General features: G+C 40.3%; 2 protein-coding genes across 4 annotated transcripts in view; one reads left to right on the top strand and one right to left on the bottom strand.

The window, feature by feature from the left end:
• Positions 1–4,365, bottom strand: part of PCMT1 (protein-L-isoaspartate (D-aspartate) O-methyltransferase) — a 53,561-nt gene extending 49,196 nt beyond the window's left edge. Inside the window, exon 1 of one of the 3 annotated variants that reach the window (XM_043592590.1) lies at positions 3,504–4,365. In XM_043592590.1, coding sequence (XP_043448525.1) covers positions 3,504–3,732 — 229 coding nt within the window. In that variant the 5' untranslated portion in view covers positions 3,733–4,365. The remainder of the gene's footprint in view (positions 1–3,503) is intronic. The other 2 variants (XM_043592591.1, XM_043592593.1) reach the window with 2 other exon arrangements.
• Positions 4,366–6,575: 2,210 nt separating this feature from the next.
• On the top strand, positions 6,576–20,386 carry NUP43 (nucleoporin 43). The gene is made up of 8 exons (XM_043592589.1): positions 6,576–6,779; positions 7,097–7,219; positions 8,054–8,131; positions 10,274–10,454; positions 12,964–13,099; positions 14,564–14,715; positions 16,976–17,098; positions 17,622–20,386. The coding sequence occupies exons 1-8, from the start codon at positions 6,660–6,662 to the stop codon at positions 17,849–17,851; spliced, it is 1,143 nt and encodes a 380-aa protein (XP_043448524.1). The 5' UTR covers positions 6,576–6,659; the 3' UTR covers positions 17,852–20,386.
• Positions 20,387–20,996: the final 610 nt, after the last annotated feature.

Below are 20,996 nucleotides of genomic sequence, written 5' to 3'. Positions count from 1 at the left end.
CAATCCCACAAACTCTGAGATCATGACCTGAGCCAAAATCAAGAGTTGGACGCTTAAGCAACTGAGCTACCCAGGCACCCCAAAAATAAAATCTTAAAAAAAATAGTGATTTTCATCATAACATAAGCTATGAAATATAAAATATACCATTACATCTACAATATTCTATAAATGACGTATCAACTATGAAATCATACACAATCATAGTTATAGTACGACATCTTATAAAAGGAAAACTAAGTAAATATTTTTAATAAACTATAATAATACTGAAATTTTTTTTAATGTTTTATATATTTTTGAGAGAGAGAATACAAGCAGGGGGAGGGACAGAGAGAAAGAGGGACAGAAGATCTGAAGTAGGCTCTGCACTGAGAGCAGCAAGCCCCATGCCCATCTTGAATTCACAAACTGTGACATCATGACCTGAGCCGAAGTCAGACGCTCAACCAATTGAAGTCATCCAGGCACCCCGACAAACTGTAATAATATTAAAACTAAAGCAATCATGGGGCACCTGGGTGGCTCAGTCGTTTGAACATCCGACTCTTGATTTCTGCTCAGATCATGATCTCACAGTTCACGAGATTGAGCCCTGAGTCAGGCTCCGAGCTGACAGGGCAGAGCCTGCTTAGAATTTCTCTCTCCCTCTCTCTTTCTACACTCTCACTCTCTCTCAAAATAAACAAACATTAAAAAAAAAAACTAAAGCAATCGTGAACTTCATTGCTTTAAAAAGATACATAACTGTAATTTGCTTCCTCTTCCAATTTGCAGATCCTTTTTCACTTCAACATCAATATAATAACACTTTTCTTTAAGTTTTTAATTTTAATTCCAGTATAGTTAACAAATAGCATCATATTATTTTCAAGTATATAATATATTCAACAACATAACCACATTTTAATCTTCTTCTAAAAATTCAAGTAGAAGCCTTTAAGTTATTAGAATAAACAGTGTAATAACCAGGAAAAGAAAGAAGTTTTCAAATTTTGTGCTAACTGAAATTCTCACATAAGAAAATATTACTTTTATAATAAACTAACAAATAAAAATGAAACCAGGTATCTCGGTGGCTCAGTAGATTAAGTGTCCTATTCTCAATTTCAGCTCATGTCTTACATGTCTTACAGTTGTGAGACTGAACCCCAAGCCAGGCTCTGTCCTGACAGCATGGAGCCTACCTGGGATTCTCTCTCCTTCTCTCTGCCCCTCCCCCGTGCACTCTCTCTCTCAAAGTAAATAAATGAACATTTAAATAAAAATGAAACCTATTAGCTAGAATTCTGCAAGTAGTTGAAACTGACATTGCACAAGTGTTACGAGAGGAAAAACAATTTGAGTACTCAAACTTCCTCTTATGAATCATAGACAGAAGACTAAATATCTGCAATATCAACATCCATGTATGTTAAATATTTTTTAAATGTTTCTTTATTTCTGAGAGAGAGAGAGAGAGAGAGAGAGAGCACAAGTCAGGGTAGGGCAGGGAGAGGGAGAGGGAGAGGGAGAGGGAGAGGGAGAGAGAGAGGGAGAGGGAGAGGGAGAGAGGGAGAGCGAGAATCCCTGGGGATTCTTCTGCGCTGTCAGCACAGAGCCTGAGGCAGGGCTCAATCCCATGAACTGTGAAATGATGACCTGGGCAGAAACCAAGAGTCCAGTACTTAACTGGCTGAGCCATCCAGGTGCTCCTTAAATATTTATTATTAAATTTTCTGATAGAAAAATTATCCTTAGAAATTTCAACTAGGAATAAGAGAATACAATAAAATGATTATAAAACCACTGGGGAAAGAGGTAGGCTTGACTTCCCACACATATGGCCCAAAAAGGAGAGACTTTAAGAGCCTGATTACCAATTTCTGCCACAGCTGAGTGTCTATTGTGCCAACCTACCAGTGGAACGTTATTTAATCATAATTTGTGCATAGAATGTTTTGGGTGTGTGCACTGCAACGGCAGGCACTACCCCATTTCAAGAAATTTTATCTAAAAACTTGCAACGTATTGAGCTTATGTGTGATCCATAGGAACCTAAATCACACTTCAAAATACTGCCTCGGCATATAATGTCCACTCCAGTCAAATATCCTTCCATAAAGTGAACGCTGGCGATGCTTGACAGAATTGGGAAATCTAAACATTCTTCGTTGCTAAATACAAAGGATATAATTTCAAACTTTTAAAATACTGTAAAAAAAAAAAAAGTCAAATGACTAATTATAAGTACTAACCATGTGCCAGACAAGAATATTTATTTTTGTCACTCATCTTGGTATTCCAAGCACAGATCCAAGCATATAAGGTATATTTAATTGCATTTACGAAAAAAGGAAGGGGTATTGAGTTGAGAGAATTCGAAGATATTAAAAAAAAAAAAAAAAAAAGTCCCAGCCCTCAAGGAAGTTACAAATCGAATTAGGAAACATGACAAACATTAAAAAAGCTAAATAACATAAGACAAAAATACCACGTGGCAGGATACGATTATTTGCAAAGTTGGTGGCAAACGGTGCTATAAATTCTGATCGCAGTGAGTATTATGGACTGCGGTCCTTCTGGTCTTCCCAACCAGATAGCGACACTGTATTTCGATTTAAAAAAAGAAAGTGACACAGCACTCACATCCCACCCTAAAATCATCATAAGAGGAAGGCATACAATAACTAAAGAGAATGACATGAAAAAATTTCCACACAAAGCTTTTACAAAGCCTTGGTAGCCTTGAAAAACAAAGTCAGAACATTCCACACATACAATCCTTCGCTGGACCAGGACCTCTAATAGCTCCTGAAATACAAGTCTGTCAGGAACAGCATCCTCTGATTATTTCTTCCTCCACCCCCCCCCCCCACGAAGATATCCACTGGACAGCCGCCCCAGAAATTTCTCCCAGCATCCGCAATGACAATACTCTCATCTTTCCCTCCCTCCCCTCGCCTATATCAGAGGGTGGCATCTCCCTCCAGAGGAAAAAAACGGAGGGCGGGGGAGTTAGTGTGGGAGAGAATGCTCGCAGCGAGGTCGATTATTGAGGAGGAGGAAGGCGAGAAGATGCGGGGGTCGAGGGTGGGGTCCCCTCAGATGCAGCCCTGCCTCCAGGCCCCGCCAACATCTCCCCACCCCAAGGGCACGCCCCTCGCCCGCCAGACCCGGACGAACAGGCGGCTGACTCGAGTGACAGCCCCACCACCTGTGCCGCGACCCCTCCCCCAGGCCCGCGGGGAGACGCCTGCTCCTGCCCCACCACGAGCAGCCCGTAGCTTTCTTTTCCCTTCGCGTCCACGTCGCCGATGAGTGACAGGTCCTGAGGGAGGCGATCGCCAGCGCATGCCGTTCGAGGCTGCTGGTGCAACCCTGCGCCGAACCCTCCAGCCGGTACCGGGCTGGAGATGGGGGGGCGGGGGGAGGACAAACAGAGCGTTCCGGACGGCCCAGGGGGACCCAGTCCAGGCCTAGCCTGGCCCAGTTGCCCCACATCGGGCGGGGGTGGCACTTACTGCGGAGATTGTGGATTAGCTCCGAGTGGCTGGCGCCGCCGGATTTCCAGGCCATCGCTAAGCACACCCGGAGCAGGTACAGAACCACCTTCAACGCGGCGACGGTGCCCAGCAGTTTCCCCAAGAGTGAGACCACCTCCCACACGGTCACCGCCCCGCTCGCGTCCCCGCTGTAGCCTCCGCTCTGACTGCTGTCGCCGCCGGTGCCGCCACTGCGCGCTCCCGGCATCCCCCGCGGCACGCATGCGCTCTGTGACGCCGCGCGGCCTCGGGTGCGGCGGGGTGGGGCCGGAGGCAAGGGTGGCCTCGTGCCCCGCCGCCTGTGCCGGTCGCTGCTGCGGCTGCTGCGGACGGGCTGGGAGCCCGGGCTGAGTCAGCACCACCGCCGCCGCCGCCGCCGCCGCCGCCGCTGCAGCTGCTGCTGCGTGCCCCCTTCCTGAGGCCTCGGCCAGCGCACAGGCAATTTGCTGAGTTCGCCTTGCGGTTAGGCGGGGTGGGCCCCGAAGCGGTTGGTCGCGTGCCTGGCTACGGTCCTGGTCACTCAGCGCCGCGGCACGACGGCGAGGCTGATTCGTGCCGCCGCGTCTGCTCGATCTGGTTGCGATCTGGTTACGATCTGGTTACGCCGCTGCCGGTAGCTCCGTAGTCCAGCTGAGTCAGCTGTTGCGAGCGGCGGGTCTGCTCCTATAGCTGTCCAGATTGTTAGACGGTGGGCTTCCTTGGTCCTGTCTCACCCAACCCAGTTGTCTAATATTTAGGTCGGTTAGAACCCGAACTCCGTATCGTGGAGCCTGAATAATCTTAATAGAACCAGAGGGCGAAGGCCCTCTCTCAACCGAGTACTCGAGCCTCTGGCTTTGTGACAAGTACATCAGTGTTCGTTTAGCAGAGACTTTGGGACCCTGGTTTGTTCTCAATTCTAAACCACAAAATCTGAGTGGAGGAACACCAAGACTGGGGTGGGTGGAGCGTAGGGAGTGCTTTGCTCCTGAAAACAATGCAATCGGTTAAAAATACCACAGTATCTTATGGAGAATGTGTTATTCTCCCAACACAAGGGCATTTTCAGCTGATTAATCCCCACAGATTCCAACGTTAGACTGGACACCAGCTTTATCGCTATCAACCCTGTAAGACAATGAGTGAGAAGCTGACAGGGAACATTGCCTATCACATCCAACTTGCTGACTCCTAATCAGAACTGAGACTGACAGAATCCAGTCATCATTTAGTCTGATAAACGTTTAAGAAAGGAAACGAAGTGATGTCAAGACCTCTACGCTACTGCATGAGCAGCAATTTTCAAATTCCAATTCTCACCAGATTTTGTTAAATGTAACACTCAGCCTACTCCTCCTCCTAAATATACTTGTACGTTACCTGTTTTCTGGGACTCTGTGACCATAAATGAAACCACACTCAAAAAGGTGTTCTTTTTGAGTCGGACGCAGTGCCTACTGTGCTAAGGAGGTATCTTAGTGTTCTTTAATATTAGAAATAAAATTGTCAGTTTGGGACTTAAATAATTTTCTATGTCATCTCTCTGAAGTTTCCTAATGTTTTTCTACTTAAAAGAACAAAACCAGGGGCGCGCGGGTGGCTCCGTCGGTTAAGCGTCCCACTTCGTCTCTGGTCATGATCTGCGGTCCGTGGGTTCGAGCCCCGCGTCGGGGTTCAGTGCTGACAGCTCAGAGCCTGGAGCCTATTTCAGATTCTGTGTCTCCCTCTTTCTCTGACCCTCCACCCTCCCCTGTTCATGCGCTCGCGCTCTCTCTCTCTCTCTCTCTCTCTCTCTCTCTCTGTCTCAAAAATAAATAAATGTTAAAAAAATTTTTAAAAAGAACAAAACCAGTCTACTCTCAACAAGAGCTTGATAACTCTCTCTAAAGCTGACCTAGACAGATTGCATCTACACGTGCTGCTTCCATAAGCTGTGGCTGTGAAATAGGACGACCAATATCAAAAACAAGATATCATGGCCCCTTTTTAAGAAACAACTACCACAGTTATGGATGTAATCTAAAGGAGATTTTTTAAAAATCAGTGTTACCTCTTGTATGCAATATGATTTACATTCTGATTGGGGAGATCTACATTAAAAGAAAACAAGCAGCAGAGGGGAACCTATAAGTACTATTACCGGTCTAGATATCAAGTGCTATGTTTATTTAGACCTGTCGTGGGCTGGAGTAATCAGGATAAGATAGGGGAAGGAATTGGTTCTTGAAGGATGGCCAGGATTCCAAGAAGTAGAATAAAAGGATATTATAAGTAATCAGAAAGAAGCATGAAGGAACTTAGGAGACTGACTCCTAGGCTGTCGAGGGACAGATAAAACTTATTAATTACATAAGTGAATTGAGAAAGGTTACACAGCTAGGCAATGGGCATCAAAACTAGAATTGGAGTTTTTAGAATTCCAAGTCTAGGCTCTGATAGTGGGTATTAACAACTTTGAAGCAGAGTATTTGAGGGACTACCAGTAAGTTTGTAGAGTAATGTACATACTTCCAAGAGAATTGGGGGATTTTCAAGCTTTTCTATGGGTCCTGGAATGCAAACCATAATGCTTAGGTGTGGCTACTAGGTGGTTTCTCCTGCGTTGATTTTGTTTTGTTTTTGCTCTCAAATTTGCTTTTTAAAAAAATGTTTTAAAAATGTTTATTTTTGAGAGAGAGACACACACACAGCATGAGAGGGGAAGAGGCGGAGAAAGAGGGAGACACAGAATCTGAAGCAAGCTCCAGCCTCTGAGCTGTCAGCACAGAGCCTGATGCAGGATAGAACTCACAAACCCTGAGATCACGAGCTGAGCTGCAGGTGGACGCTTAACAGAGCCACCCAAGCGCCCCTTAAATTTGCTTTATATTACACAATTATTGCACAAGTGCACTGTTTTCGTGTTCCTATACTGACTGGACTCTGTTCAGAGCCATACTGATTAGATTCTGTTCAGAGCCATATTGGTGAGGAAGGGCGCCCCAATTTCCTTCCACTTTGGGTTTGGTGGTTACCGCACTCCCATGGAAGAGAATTGGCTCTCCGCAGCCACCGTCCGTTTGGTAACGTCCGATCCAATCAGGACTCCGCGGGAAGGGGCGGGACTGAGAGGCGCGCGCGGTGCTTCTTGCTGTATTTGCAGTGGTTGCTTTTGGCATGGAGGAGATTTATGCTAAGTTTGTGTCTCAGAAAATCAGCAAAACCCGGTGGCGACCGGTACCTCCGGGGAGCCTGCAGACCGCCGAGACCTTCGCTACGGGCTCTTGGGACAATGAGGTACCTCCATTCCCGGGCAGGAAGTTCCTCCCTCCTCCGTCTCTCCTGGAACCGCGCCGTCCGCGTTCAGCGCGCGAACTCTCGCCTTCTAGCTTCTCTCTCCTTCTCCCTCCCCCGAGTTCGTGTCTGAGGCTCGGTTGTCCGGTACCTCAGCCATCGATGGTGTGCTTGAGCCTCGAATCTCTTGTGCTTTAAAGTATCACCTTGCCATTTGTCTGAGATGCTTTTAAAACAAGGTTGCTTGAAAGCAATACAAATTTTAATTTTCGAGAGTTTGACGTTTATTTCATCTCAAGGGAAAACTTTATGCTTTACAGGAAAATTATGTTTCGCTGTGGTCTATTGGAGATTTTGGGAACGTTGACTCTGATGGAGGATTTGAAGGAGAACATCAGTTATTGTGTGATATCAAACACCACGGTGATGTCATGGATTTACAAGTAAGTCTTTGTAATATCGAAAAGCTAACTTTTAAAAAACTGAGAGTAATTAGATACCTAAAGGACCTTAAAGTGTGTCTAGTTTCATTCCGGCTTTACAGGAAACTGAGTTCTCTATAGGTTATGATTTGCCAACATTGTATAGCCACTTAATAGCAGAATCAGAACTGGGGAAGGGGGTGCAGATTTCATCTCAGTTTTCGTTTTAATCTTGATTTGTTTAATTAGTTGTCCATCTATTTGCCCAACGTTATTTTGGGAACTTTACATAAGTAAAGTAATTTTCATCACATGTTTGTGAATCAAATGTTCTTTGTCACTAAGTGACAAATACTGTGCAAGGCACTTTGTATGGGTTTGCTTTTTGAATTCTTAATCACAACCCCCTAAGTGGAGATTACTTCTTCCATTTTAAAGGTGTACCAAGGCTTAGAGAACTTAACTTGGCCAATGTCTCAAAGCCAGTAAAGTAGAGGGAATGGAATTAGTAAGTTTTCAAATCCTGATCTGTAGGACTTCAAACTCCTTGCATTTTCTTCTATAGAAAGCTACCTGACTCTGAGAATGGTTATTTTCTAAACCTGTCTGGTAGCAGTCCAAAATTAAATCAGTTATAGGCGGAGTTTAGGGGGAAAAATTGTTATTTATTCTTCATGAAAATCCTCTTGTTTGAATAGTGGTTTTTACTCTCAGACCCATCATCACATTTTATTTGTTTAGCATTTATAGGCTCGTTGCATTTTAAAATTGTTATGCTAGTAATTGGGTTAACCAAATGGGCTTCCTCCTTATCAATATTTCTGAATCTATAACAAGCAGGAATTTTCTATTTAGTTTTTTGACCAGGAAAGAATTGTAGCTGCTTCATCAACAGGATGCGTAACAGTTTTCCTTCACCATCCTAATAACCAGGTAAAGAATTTTTGCTTGAAAACTGAATTTGTATTTTAATTATTTTTAGAAGGGCCTAAACAGGACTGTATTTAATAATGACACAAATAAGTTTCATACTCCCAAAATATGGAGTGGGGAGGTATCATATTACCTATGTTTTAGTAGGCTAAGTCTAGAACCAGGTTTGTGTCAGCCTTTACTGAAATTGGTTATCTTTAAATTCTGTTAGTCCTGACCTATCAGTGTATTATTCCGGCAGGTAATTTTCCTATATTTTTCTCTTTTCAGTTGCTATTCTGATCTGTCAAAGAAAGAAAGAGCACCTTCTAGCTCAGGTATCATGAGAACAGGAACAGCTACTTTGCTTCTGTGAATAGAACCTTGGTTTTAATTGGAGAGGATAGACTATAGGAAGACTTGACATTTTTTTCAATGCCTTGTATATTAAAAGTCTGAATACTGACCTTCAGAGCATAATGGTAGGGGAGTCCTTTAAAATAGTCCCATGTGGGGGCACCTGGGTGGCTCAGTTGGTTAAGCATCCGACTCTTGGTTTTCATCTCAGATCATGATCTCATGGTTTGTGGATTTGAGGCCTGCATTGAGCTCTTCATTGACAGCGTGGAGCCTGCTTGGGATCCTCTCTCTCTCTCTCTCTCTCTCTCTCTCTCTCTCTCTCTCCCCCCCCTCCCCTCCCCCCCCTCTGCCCTCCCTCACTTGCTCTTCTGTCTCTCTCTAAAAATAAATAAACTTTTAAATAAATACATAAATAAGATAAAATAGCCCATATCTAGTAATGGTTTTAAGCTGCTGGAAAAGAGTGTTTGTTTAGATTTTCAGGTTAATAAAGGTCATTTTCCAAATAAACACACTTAGTAAATATAAGACCCAGATCTTTTTAAGTAGTTTTCTTAATGAGGCCACTTAGAAAATGCTATAGAGGTTTATTTCTCAGATGTTGGCTAATTCCCTTAAGAATTTAGAGTTGCTTTTGAGCACATAACTCTCTGGGGTGTCTGTCTGACTCAGTACAGCATGTGACTCTTGACCTTGGGAGTGTAGGTTCAAGCCCCACATTGGGTATAGAGATTACTTTAAAAACATAAAATCTTTAAAAAAAAAAATGACATAACTAAAACCATATCTTTAATTTGAGATATTTGAGGTACAGTAAAACTGGTTTGGGAGCGTAATTCATTTTGGAAACATAGTTGTAGTCCAAAGCCACTTGTGTATCAAAGCGCATTTCCCCATAAGAAATAATGGAAACTGAGATGATTCATTCCACAACCCAAAAATACATAAAAATGATTACAATACTGTAATATAATACAAAATAATAAAGCTAATACAAAATATAAAGAAAAATAAATTAACCTGCACTTACCTTTGAAAACCTTTGTGGCTGGTGTGAGGGAGACAAGAGAGAGGAGCGTTATTGTGTAGGATAACTTTCACTTTCACTAACAGAATCACTGCTACCTGTTGGCTCAATGAAATCTTTTTCTTTTTGTGCAACTTTAACAAGAAACCTATTCAATGATGTAGAATGAAGCAAAGCATTCCAAGAGGAATTTCATTCCTCTTGTATGAAAAAGCAAAGGACTGTCCATAGATGCTTTGAAGTGACAAAAAATACCCTAGTGCCAGTTTGTGGGCACCTTCCAGCATTCTGAAAAATCACTGATTTTCTGCCAAACACCATGGCCTGAAACCAAGCATTTGAACACGGAAGACAATCACCCACAATCCTGCCCCTCAGGCACGCGTGCAAGAGAGAAGAACCGTTGGCTTAGTTGTGATCATGGGACGTTTGGCGTCCTGTATTACTCGTATTGCAAGACAACACTCGTTTATCAAGTTAAAATTTATTAGAAATGTTTGTCATGTGGAACACAGAACGCAGAACAAGTTACTACTTACCCAAGGTTCTACTGTATTATTGAGTAGCATTCTTTTTTAATCTAACCCAGTGTACACAGAGCTTTGATGAAAGTAGTTTCTAAGCTTTAGTACTCAGAAATACAAAGGAAAAAGGAGAAAATTACTCTTTTTCTAGAAGGGCGTGAGACAGAATTTTAAAATAGTCTTTATTCAGGGGAAAGTGCTAGTTTTTAGGGCTTTGCTTTGATTAATCATATTCCCACTTCTGACACCTAGACTCTGTCAGTCAGCCAGCAGTGGACCACAGCTCACTACCACACAGGTCCGGGCAGTCCTTCCCGTAGCAGTGCACCATGCACGGGTGTTGTGTGCGACAACCCAGAAATTGTCACAGTTGGAGAAGATGGTCGAATAAATCTCTTCAGAGCTGATCACAAGGAGGCTGTAAGAACCATAGGTAAGAAAAATCCTATTTTGGGGTGCCTGGGTGGCTCAGTCAGTTAAGTGTCTGACTTCAGCTCAGGTCATGATCTCACAGTTTGTGAGTTGCCCTGTGTCGGGCTCTGTGCTGACAGGTCAGAGCCTGGAGCCTGCTTTGGATTCTGCGTTTCCCCCTCTCTTTACCCCTCCCGTGCTCATGCTCTGTCTCTTCCTGTCTCTCAATAATAAATAAACTTTTAAGTTTTTAATAAGTTATTATTAAAATATATTTTAATATATTAATTGCTAATTATAGTATATTAAGCAACTACCATGTGCTAAGTAAACACAATGCTGTGTTTGAAGGATGTAAAAATGTACAAAGATTTTTTTTTTTTTTACGTTTTGTTAATAACTTATTTGTTTTAATTTATATCCAAGTTAGCATATAGTGCAACAATGATTTCAGGAGTAGATTCCTTAATGCCCCATACCTGTTTAGCCTATCCACCCTCCCACACCCCTCCAACAACTCTGTTTGTTCTATTATATTTAAGAGTTTCTTATGTTTTGTCCCCCTCCCTGTTTTTATATTATTTTTGCTTCCCTTCCCTATGTTCATCTGTTTTGTGTCTTAAAGTCCTCATATGAGTGAAGTCATATTATATTTGTCTTTCTCTAACTAAATTCACTTAGCATTATACTCTCTATTTCCATCCATGTTGTTACAGATGGCAAGATTTCATTCTTTTTGATTGGCGAGTAATACTTCATTGTATATACGGGCACCTGGGTGGCTCAGTCGGTTAAGCGTCCGACTTCAGCTCAGGTCACGATCTCGCAGTCTGTGGGGTCGAGCCCCGCGTCGGGCTCTGGGCTGATGGCTCAGAGCCTGGAGCCTGCTTCGGATTCTGTGTCTCCCTCTCTCTCTGCCCCTCCCCCGTTCATGCTCTGTCTCTCTCTGTCTCAAAAATAAATGAACATTAAAAAAAAATTTTTTTTTTTTTAAATACTCCATTGTATATATATACCACATCTTCTTTATCCATTCATCTATAGATGAACATTTGGGCTCTTTCCATACTTTGGCTATTGTTGATACTGCTGCTATAAACGTTGGGGTGCATGTGCTCCTTTGAAACAGCACACCTGTATCCCTTGGATAACAAAGTAAGATCTCTTTACAAGATGATAGGTCGATAAAGCACATATGAATGAGTGACTACAAAGGAAAAATAAACTTTTGGTTTTTTGTTTGGTTTGGTTTGGTTTGGCTGGAGGGGATTACCAAGTAAAGACTTGAGGAGCAAGTGGCAATTAATTTAAACTAGGTTCTAAGCCACAAATATTACTGAAAGATGGCACACCAGACAAAGGGAATAATGTGGGGACAGGATAAGTCCATTGAGAGAATGACAAAAAGTGTAGTTTAGCCCAACTTTAGATGCTACTGTAGGAGAGGTGACACATGAAAAAATGCTCCACATCACTCATCATCAGGGAAATACAAATCAAAACCACAGCGAGATACCACCTCACACCTGAATTCACAAGAAACGTGAATTGGGACCGGGTTGTGAAGTCTAATGTGCAGCTGCAGAGGTTACATTTTGTTAGGTGGACACCTAAGAGAGCCATTGAAACTTTTTTAGCAAGGGGATGTTATCCTCTCTGTCATGCTTTAGAAGGATTATTCTAGTACAGTAATTCTCAACTATGCTTCACGTAGACTTGCCTGATGAGAATTTCAACAACCCACCGCCCGAGACCTGAATCAGAACTTCCGTGGACTGAGCCCATGAATCAGTTGTGTTGTTTATTATTCTTTTGAGTTCTGAGGTATACTTCTTTAACTGTTAAGGACGATTGCCTAGAGTTTGGAGTATCACAAAAGTATATGCTAAATTATGTGATATAAACTTAAACACTCTGGGAAAAGGAAAAGGACCGGTATACCAGTCTGGAAGGACTTCATGGAGAAGAGAGTTGATGAAACAAAAGATGAATTGATTTTTTTTTTTTTTTTAAGATTCTATTTTTAAGTAATCTCTACACCCAGCATGGGGCTTAAACTTATAACCTTGAGATCAAGAGTTGCACGCTCTACCAAGTGAGCCAGCCAGGTGCCCCTAAAGATGAACAGATTTGAGATGAGTCAGCCAGATGACACAAGTTCAGAATGAGCTCTATAGGAAGCCCTGAGATTTGGAGTTGCTGGCTTAACCACTAGTGGAAGGTATAAAATTGGATAGAGAGGAACTTGAAATTTTTCTCAGCAATGGAGGGTAATAATCTAAAGGGGAATAGAGAAATATGTCAAAATTCAGCCCTTTATAAGGCAGAAAACAGATGTTTTATGAGTGATATCATTTTTCTATCAGAGTCTATTTTAATGTATATATTACTGTTTCTTTTTACTATAGAAATTAAACTGATTCATTTAAAAGTTCACTTGTAATAGTTCAATTAATAGAAGGAATGTGATTTAAGATTTTCCTGGAAAAAAAGGACTTCTTAACAGGCACTACTGTTTTCTTAATTTGTAGACAACGCAGATAGCAGTACGCTCCATGCTGTAACCTTCCTTCGAACTCCTGAGATTCTTACAGTAAATTCAATTGGGCAGTTAAAAATATGGGATTTCAGAAAACAAGGAAATGAGCCCTCTCAGATACTATCACTGTAAGTTTTCATTTGTAATTTCAGTAGTGTAATACATAGTTAACGTTTGATTGTTTATAGCAACTGACTTTAAATTTTTTTAGTGTTTATTTTTGAGAGAGAGAGAGAGAGCGAGCATGAGCCGGGGAGGGGCAGAGAGAGGAAGACACAAAATCCCAAGCAGGCTCCAGGCTCTGAGCTTTCAGCACAGGACCTGACATGGGGTCTGAAATCACACACTGCGAGATCATGTCCTGAGCTGAAGTCGGATGCTTAACCGACTGAGCACCCAGGTGCCCCATAGCAACTGATTTTAAACAATATTGTATTTAATTGCATTTGAAGAGAGAATGATCACTAATTAAATTTGATAAAGCAAGTATAATTTGATGGGCTTGGGATTCCTGTGCTGCATTTAGTAAATATTTTTGTATTAATTCAGAGCCTTTATCTCTTTGAAGTTTGTATCATTTAATGGGGAATTTATTTTTGCTCAACAATTGATGCTACTGATAGTAACTATAAAAAAAAATACAATCCAAGATATTTTTTCCTGAGCAAAAATCCCTTATGTGTGCTATTTTCTCTACAAATATAGAATGTGTTGGGGCACCTGGGTGGCTCAGTCGGTTCAGGTCATGATCTTGCAGTTCATGAGTTTGAGCCCCGCATGGGGCTCTCTGCTGACCGCTCAGAGCCTGGAGCCTGTTTCAGATTCTGCCTGTCCCTCTCTCTCTGCCCCTCTCCCACTCATGCTCTGTCTCTCTCTCAAAAATAAATAAACATTAAAAAAAAAAAGAATAGTCAAACCATAAGAGACTCTTAGATACAGAGTACAAACTGAGGATTGATGGGGGGCAGGGGGAGAGAGGAAAATGGGTGATGGGCATTGAGGAGGGCACTTGTTGGGATGAGCACTGGGTGTAGTATATAAGCGATGAACCATAGGAATCCACCCACAAAACCAAGAGCACCCTGTACACACTGTATGTTAGTCAATTTGACAATAAATTATATTTAAAAAATAAATAAAAATAAAAATGTCTGAAAAAAATAAAATGCACTTTTCATTTTAAAAAATTAAAAAAGAGGAATATAGAATGTGTCAAACTGAAAAAGTAATTGTATAAACAAAATATTAAATAAGGTAGAAGTAAACACTGTGCTGTTTAGTTGACACATAATGTTTCTAAAATGCCAAGAAATGGAAATATGTTTGCACATCTTACCATCAGATGATCTTGCTCCTTATGTCTCCAAATTGTAGAGAGAGTAAATTACTTTGGCCTTTAATTCCCTCCCAGAGTTCTAGTATTTGGAAACATATTTAATGCACTCAATTTTTGGACACAATTTAAGTTCAACCAGTGGCTCAGGCCACAGAGGCCATCATTTAGTTACTAGAGGGAAACATGTTTTCATGGATTGTGCAAAGATAAATTCTACTTGACAGCATGTTTGATGTCGTTGTATCTCCCACAAAAGGACTGGTGACCGAGTGCCCCTCCACTGTGTTGATAGACATCCCAACCAGCAGCATGTGGTAGCCACCGGTGGCCAGGATGGAATGCTGAGTATTTGGGATGTTAGACAAGGTACTATGCCTGTGTCTCTGCTGAAAGCTCACGAAGCTGAAAGTAAGTGCTATGGAGATGCACAAGTTTTTGTTGGTACTAATGTAGGCAGCTTTCTGTAACGATACATATGGATCATTTTACGTTGTAGCTTTTGGCTGCATTGTATAAATGTGTAATAATTAATCACTTTTCATTTGACGTTTAGGTCCTTCAACGTGTTTTCAATATTATATCCAAAACCACAGTGATTATTCTTACATGTTCATCTTTATGCCCTTATTTTCTTCAGATAATTCTTTAGAAGTAGAATCAATGACCCATAATGTTTGCATAATTTTAAAGTTGCAATACATGTTATCAAACTGTTATACATAAAGGTAATACCAGTTTATATTGCCATACTCATACAGTTTATATTGCCTATGAGAGGAGGCCATTTTCCCATGCAAATGTAGGCCATCATTATTAATATTTGCTAATCTGTGTGTTCTTCAATTTTTTGTTGTACCTGTTTTGTTTTTTAAAAAGAGCGGTAGATAGAGGATCTTGTCTTTTTTTTGTTGTTCATCTTTTGATTTTGGTGGGGAGTTGTTGACTGCATAGAAATTTTTTCGTTTTATCACCATCTTTGATACCATGACTGGGTTATAGTTTTAAATTCTGACTTGAGAGGTTTATATTAAGTCCTACTTGAGTAAAAGTACAAAAGAACAAACACACCAATATTGCAACTTCTCAGTTTAAGTATCACATTATTACCTTGGAAAGATAAATGACTTTTAAGTTTATATTCAAGAAGCAAATAAAAGGATAGAATTATTTTGCCTCTTCTAACTATAACCATGCCCAGGAAAAAAAAAAAAGAAATAAAAAGAAATAGGTTATGTCCTCACAGAATCTGATGTTGACTAAGCCAGTGGTAGTAACATTACAGACTTTCAGATCTCTTCTTCGAGCCCCTTTTTAACTGCCAGACTGCATTGCTGAGCAATATACAGAAATGTAGTAGATTGTGATGTCTTCTTTTGATTCATCCTGACTCTTGGCTAGAAATGAAATATGATGTTAGTATAGAGGTTTGTTTTCTATTTTGAAAATAAATATTTAAGAATCTAGGTTTGTACATTCTGCTTCTGGCTCTACAGGCTGTTTCGTTTCACTATGTCTTAATGAAACAGTATCAATGTATTTTACATAGGAATTTGCCCAGAACATGCTCTCCTGAAGAAGGTGGGCTTTTTATGTTCTGTGGCATGATGCTTAATTGTGGTAATGGTCAGAATGAGAATTGCCAGGTTGCAAGTATGTGCCTTATAATAACTTTATATGCTTTGCCCTGGGCACCTTCTATGCTGTCTCTTTAAGCTTCTAATCCAGAATCACTGAACTCTTGTTCACACTACCTGTTTTATCTGCACACTGCAGATAATTTCCTAAGGCGTCCTGGCCAGTCATTGGCTCCCATTTGTCTTTTGACACGGGAAGTTCTCTTAAAGTTTTAGAACTTGAGGGGTCCTAAATCCCAAATTGGCTTCTTAATAGCCCTCCATCTGAAACTGAGTCCAGATTCTGGGAACATTGCTAGGTTTTAGTTTGCTAGGAGCTAGTTGCTATTTCTGTGATATATACCAGAATTATCCGGAATCCTGACATGAAGCAAAGTTGAAATTCATTTGCATATTACTTTTATGGTCTTCTCTCTCAGTCTTTCCAGTAATAGAACCTTCATATGTTAATGACACAAGCATTAAAAATAAGAGAACTTACAATTAAAATACTTTTAGAATTCTCCCATTGCCATACTTTTCCATAAAAAGATGTAATAGGTTGGGGCACCTGGGTGACTCTGTTAAGTGTCCAACTCATGATTTCAGCTCAGGTCATGATCTGGAGGTTTGTGGGATCAAAGACCCACATCGGGCTCTGCGCTGACAGTGAGAAGCCTGCTTGGGATTCTCTCTCTTCCTTGCTGTCTGCCCCTCCCTGAGATGTGTGTGCGTGGGTGCTCTCTCTCTCTCTCTCAAGATAAATAAACATTAAAAAAATGTAATAGGTCAAATGGTTAGCCTTTATTTTCATTCATTTGCTGGCCCAATACACATGTAGATTTACTTGGCTTCTTTATGCTATCTACATGTTATAGCCATTTGGAGAATTATATTGTGTCTTTTCTTTAATTCTGAAGCCTTTGATTTTTATCACACACTTGGGGGTTGAAGGTATGTGGTGGAGTTAATGGAAGATGATGCACAGAGACCGGGTTTTAAAGTTTGTTCAACCAATCTGCACAGGAATTAGCTTCTTGGTTCTTATCTTTTAGTGTGGGAAGTTCACTTTCACCCATCCAACCCAGATCATCTATTTACTTGTTCTGAGGATGGATCCCTCTGGCATTGGGACGCCTCCACAGATGTACCTGAAAAATCATCACTGTTTAACCAAGGTAAAAGGGTTTAATGAAGATTCTTGTGTGTAATTTTGTTATAGTTTCAAATACCATATTAGAAATTCTCAGATTTTTAACGTTAAAGGATGACAGAATGTTTCCATTCTTCTGCTTCAGGGTAAATTCTAGTATCAGGGCTTGAAATCTGTCAGCTGCTTACTGCTGTACTGCTGATGACCACAAATGCCAGAAACTGGCTAACTTCGCACAGCCAGAGGTTTTCATGCTACGTTTCTGAGACTGTCCATTAAATAATCAACAGAAAGACAGTCAAAACCTGCCTTGCCTAACGACTTCAAATCTGATATCCATATTGTCCCATGGAAATGCGAGCAGTTAATATCACTGAATGTGCATTTGGTCAAAAATGGTGATGTGTGATAATGGATTTATCACTCTGTTATTCTGAGAATAAAGTTTAAATCCTAGCCTTTTAACAATATCAGTAGAATTTCAGATGCTTACTAATACAAAATTGGTCTTGAAAGCTGTTTTCCCCTTCTCTTTTCTTTTCTCACAGGAGGAAGAAGTAGCACTTTTTTGTCTCACAGCATCAGTAACCAGGCTAATGTTCACCAGTCTCTTATAAGCTCCTGGCTCAGCACTGATCCTGCAAAAGACCGTATTGAAATCACAAGCTTGCTTCCCAGCAGGACTTTGTCTGTAAACAGTTTGGATGTTTTAGGTCCTTGTCTTGTTTGTGGAACTGATGCAGAAGCAATTTATGTTACTAGACAACTTTTTTCATGAAAACACAGTAGTTACATGATTTCAGGTAAAGCATATAGTTAGCCTTTTGAATTACCACTTCTATGCATATTTTTATGATTGGAAAATGTGAAATTGGCAGAGGAAGCTTCAGTCACCTATTGTTGATGTTGATGACCAGCGTTGGTTTTTGTCAGTTGAATGTTCCCCTCATAGTCGTAGAGTCTGATAGATGACTGGTGAGAAGAGAATTGGAACATGTAGAAGAATATTAGAGGGATCCTTTTGCTGATGTAGACACTGCCTTCAAACAGGCCGTTCTGGACAGCTCGTGGACCCAGCTCTTCATCTTTGATGTTGTGAGACTTAATATTCTCAAACCACCAACAGGTTCCTGTCCTTTCTTTGACAATGTGAGGGATATGCCCCTCCCTGGTGGCACTAGCCAATGTTGATGTTTATCCTTTATATTGTAGATATTTTCTTCAGCCCTTCCACATTTTCTTTCCTTAATAAGTTTAATAACTTCTTCATAAAGAATAGAACAAAAATGACAATTTTTTTGTAGTGTTCACATTTTTTTAAAGGAAATGTTATGACAGGTTAGAGTAGGTTTGAACAGAACTATATCAACTGCTTGGACCCAGCTTCATTTTTCTTGAAAAAAGTACATTTTTCCTAAAGATTTTTACTTTTGTTTAGTTTTACAACATTGTTCAAAATTGCCAAACTGGACATTGTGCAATAAAACAGAATTTGACATTGATAAGTGATCCAACTTCCAAACTGAAATTTGAAGATCACGTGTATAAGACTAGTATGATGATGTGATAAGAGTAAAGATGTCTTTACTCTTTGATGTCTTTGTCCTTATCTACAGAGCTAACGATGACCTAACTTGTAGTGTTTTCTTTTGTTTGTTTTGAGTATAGTTGACAAAATGTTCCATTAGTTTCAGGTTAATGTGTAGTGCCTAAAGACATTTTAATAACTTTGTCTTTTCAAAGTTTGTTAAATTAAATGTGTTATTGAACATCAAGACCTTAATGGCAAATCACTGCTATTAAGCTCTTGGAGCATGTATTCATTTACTTTATTTATAATTCCAGTGGTAGTAATTATGGTAAAGTTTTGTTTTTCTGTCCTAATAAATATTTTCAATTTTTTAATGCCACCTTACCTCAGGGCTTTTGGTTTGGGGTTTTTTGTCAACATTTTTAAATGGAATACATAAATGTAATCTGCTTTTTTATATATATTTGTCTGAAAAATATTTGATATAATTAGTAACTTGAATTGCAAAGAATCAGAAGAAAATGTTGCCATAGGAATTTTTAATGTTTATAGTTTTATTTCTGAGACTAATTTTTAAGATTTTCTGTCATTACAGAAGTAATTCATTACAGGAAAAAAAGGCAAAAGAAAATTGTAAGTGCTTATAATGTTAAACAGAGACAATTCATAGTCTTTTCATTCCCTTTTCCATCCATCAATGTGTGTGTAATTTGTTAAAAATGAAATATATCATGTTATATTTATCGAAATACATTCCCCAGCAGTAATCACATGGTTTCCATAATAACAACAGAGCTATTAATTTTCCGTTGACTATTTCCCTTTATGTAAATATCTTGCTGCAGCGCAGATCTCAGTGTCCCTTTCTTTACCCTCCGGGCATTCTCCCATCCAGCAGGCTACCACCCGTGCTCTGAGTGGGCCCTGAGTTGATATCCCTCTTGGAGGACTAGCTCCTGGGCCCACATTTTTCATGCACAGTGAGTGGTAAGCTTGCTGTGCCTTTGCTTTCCTCTGCATTATAGGCTGCTAAAAAGTTGAAAGGATTCATGTATGTTGCTAGTACCATTCTCTTGTTTCCAGCAGCAATATATGCAATTTCCCTAGATTGTTATAGTAAATAATTGATGGAGGGAGCCAGATGTGTAGGCTTAGAACACTAGCTTGGGCTGGAAACAAGTTTCAAGGTTGAATCTTTGCTTTGTTTTAAGAGTATTTGTAACCATGAGTAAAAGAAAGTATATTTGAACAGTGATACATTTCCTATCAACTGAGGGGGTCTCAGATTTAATAAGAAACATAAGCTTTATGTAGTATAAATAAAAACCCTAATTTATAAATCTGTTCATTGTCACTGCCTGTATTCACGAAACTATCAAATAGTTTCTTTTGAAGGCCGCAGGATCTCAGAGGTGGAAGGTACCTTGGAGAGCATCTCTAACCTAAATTTAACTGTCACTTTCAGAGCATTCGTAACAAATTATCATCCAGCCTGCCCTTGACAATATACTGTGATAAAGTTTCCTATTTCCCAATGCAGTCTCTCCTCACTTGGACAGTTCTTATTGATGTAGCCTTATGGCAGGGTTTTAGTGTATGGATGGAATAGAAAACAATCCTGTAAAAAAAAACAAGGTAAGAGTCATGTTATTGTGGGTTAATGAAACAATCATGTGATCCTACTGTGAGATAGCCAATCACCAATCAATTTACTGAATTTGCATCATGTTGGGGTGCTTTAGTATAAGGTTTCACTAAATAAATTCATTTTCATATACTTAACTGAAACTTGGCTTTCGTTTGTCTTCCTGGGAGCCACAAAAAAATGTAATCTTTCATCAGATATTCAGGTATTCCGAACTACATACCCTAGCTTGTTGGGGTAAACTTTTTTAATCTCTTCAATGGTTTCTAATGGGCAAAGCATTTCTTCCCAGTATTTCTTGTCCTTGGCTAAATCCTAACCCTTCCAAACTCCTTTTTGATGTCATATTCTCAAGAAAGCCTTCCCTGGCCTCAGACAAAAATCATACTCTGCTTTAAGAGCCTGTGCTGTGCTTGCAGCTGTATTAGCAGCCAGTGTCTATTGGACCACGTGCTCGAGAACAGGGCATGTTGTATTAACAGCGTTTAATACAATGTCTGATCCATGGCAAACACGGAATCGGTGCAGAGTGAGCTGAACTAACCTCACAATCGTGTTTTCCTTTGGAAAAAATACTTCCATTTGCCAAAGACCATCATTAAAGTGTGACTTGCAAAATGAACACTTTCCCGGGTGGTGTCTGCCTTGCTCAGAGTCCGACAGAAATCTTAACCATCCTGGTTCTTGGTACAATATTCCTTTGTAATGCTGTCTTAGCTTATTTTCACTATTCTGATGTTTGTTCAG

Source organism: Prionailurus bengalensis, chromosome B2, assembly GCF_016509475.1.
Source record: "Prionailurus bengalensis isolate Pbe53 chromosome B2, Fcat_Pben_1.1_paternal_pri, whole genome shotgun sequence".
Taxonomy (NCBI): domain Eukaryota; kingdom Metazoa; phylum Chordata; class Mammalia; order Carnivora; family Felidae; genus Prionailurus; species Prionailurus bengalensis.
The sequence above is the reverse complement of the archived record's forward strand: the minus strand, read 5'-3'. Positions and strand labels throughout refer to the sequence as shown.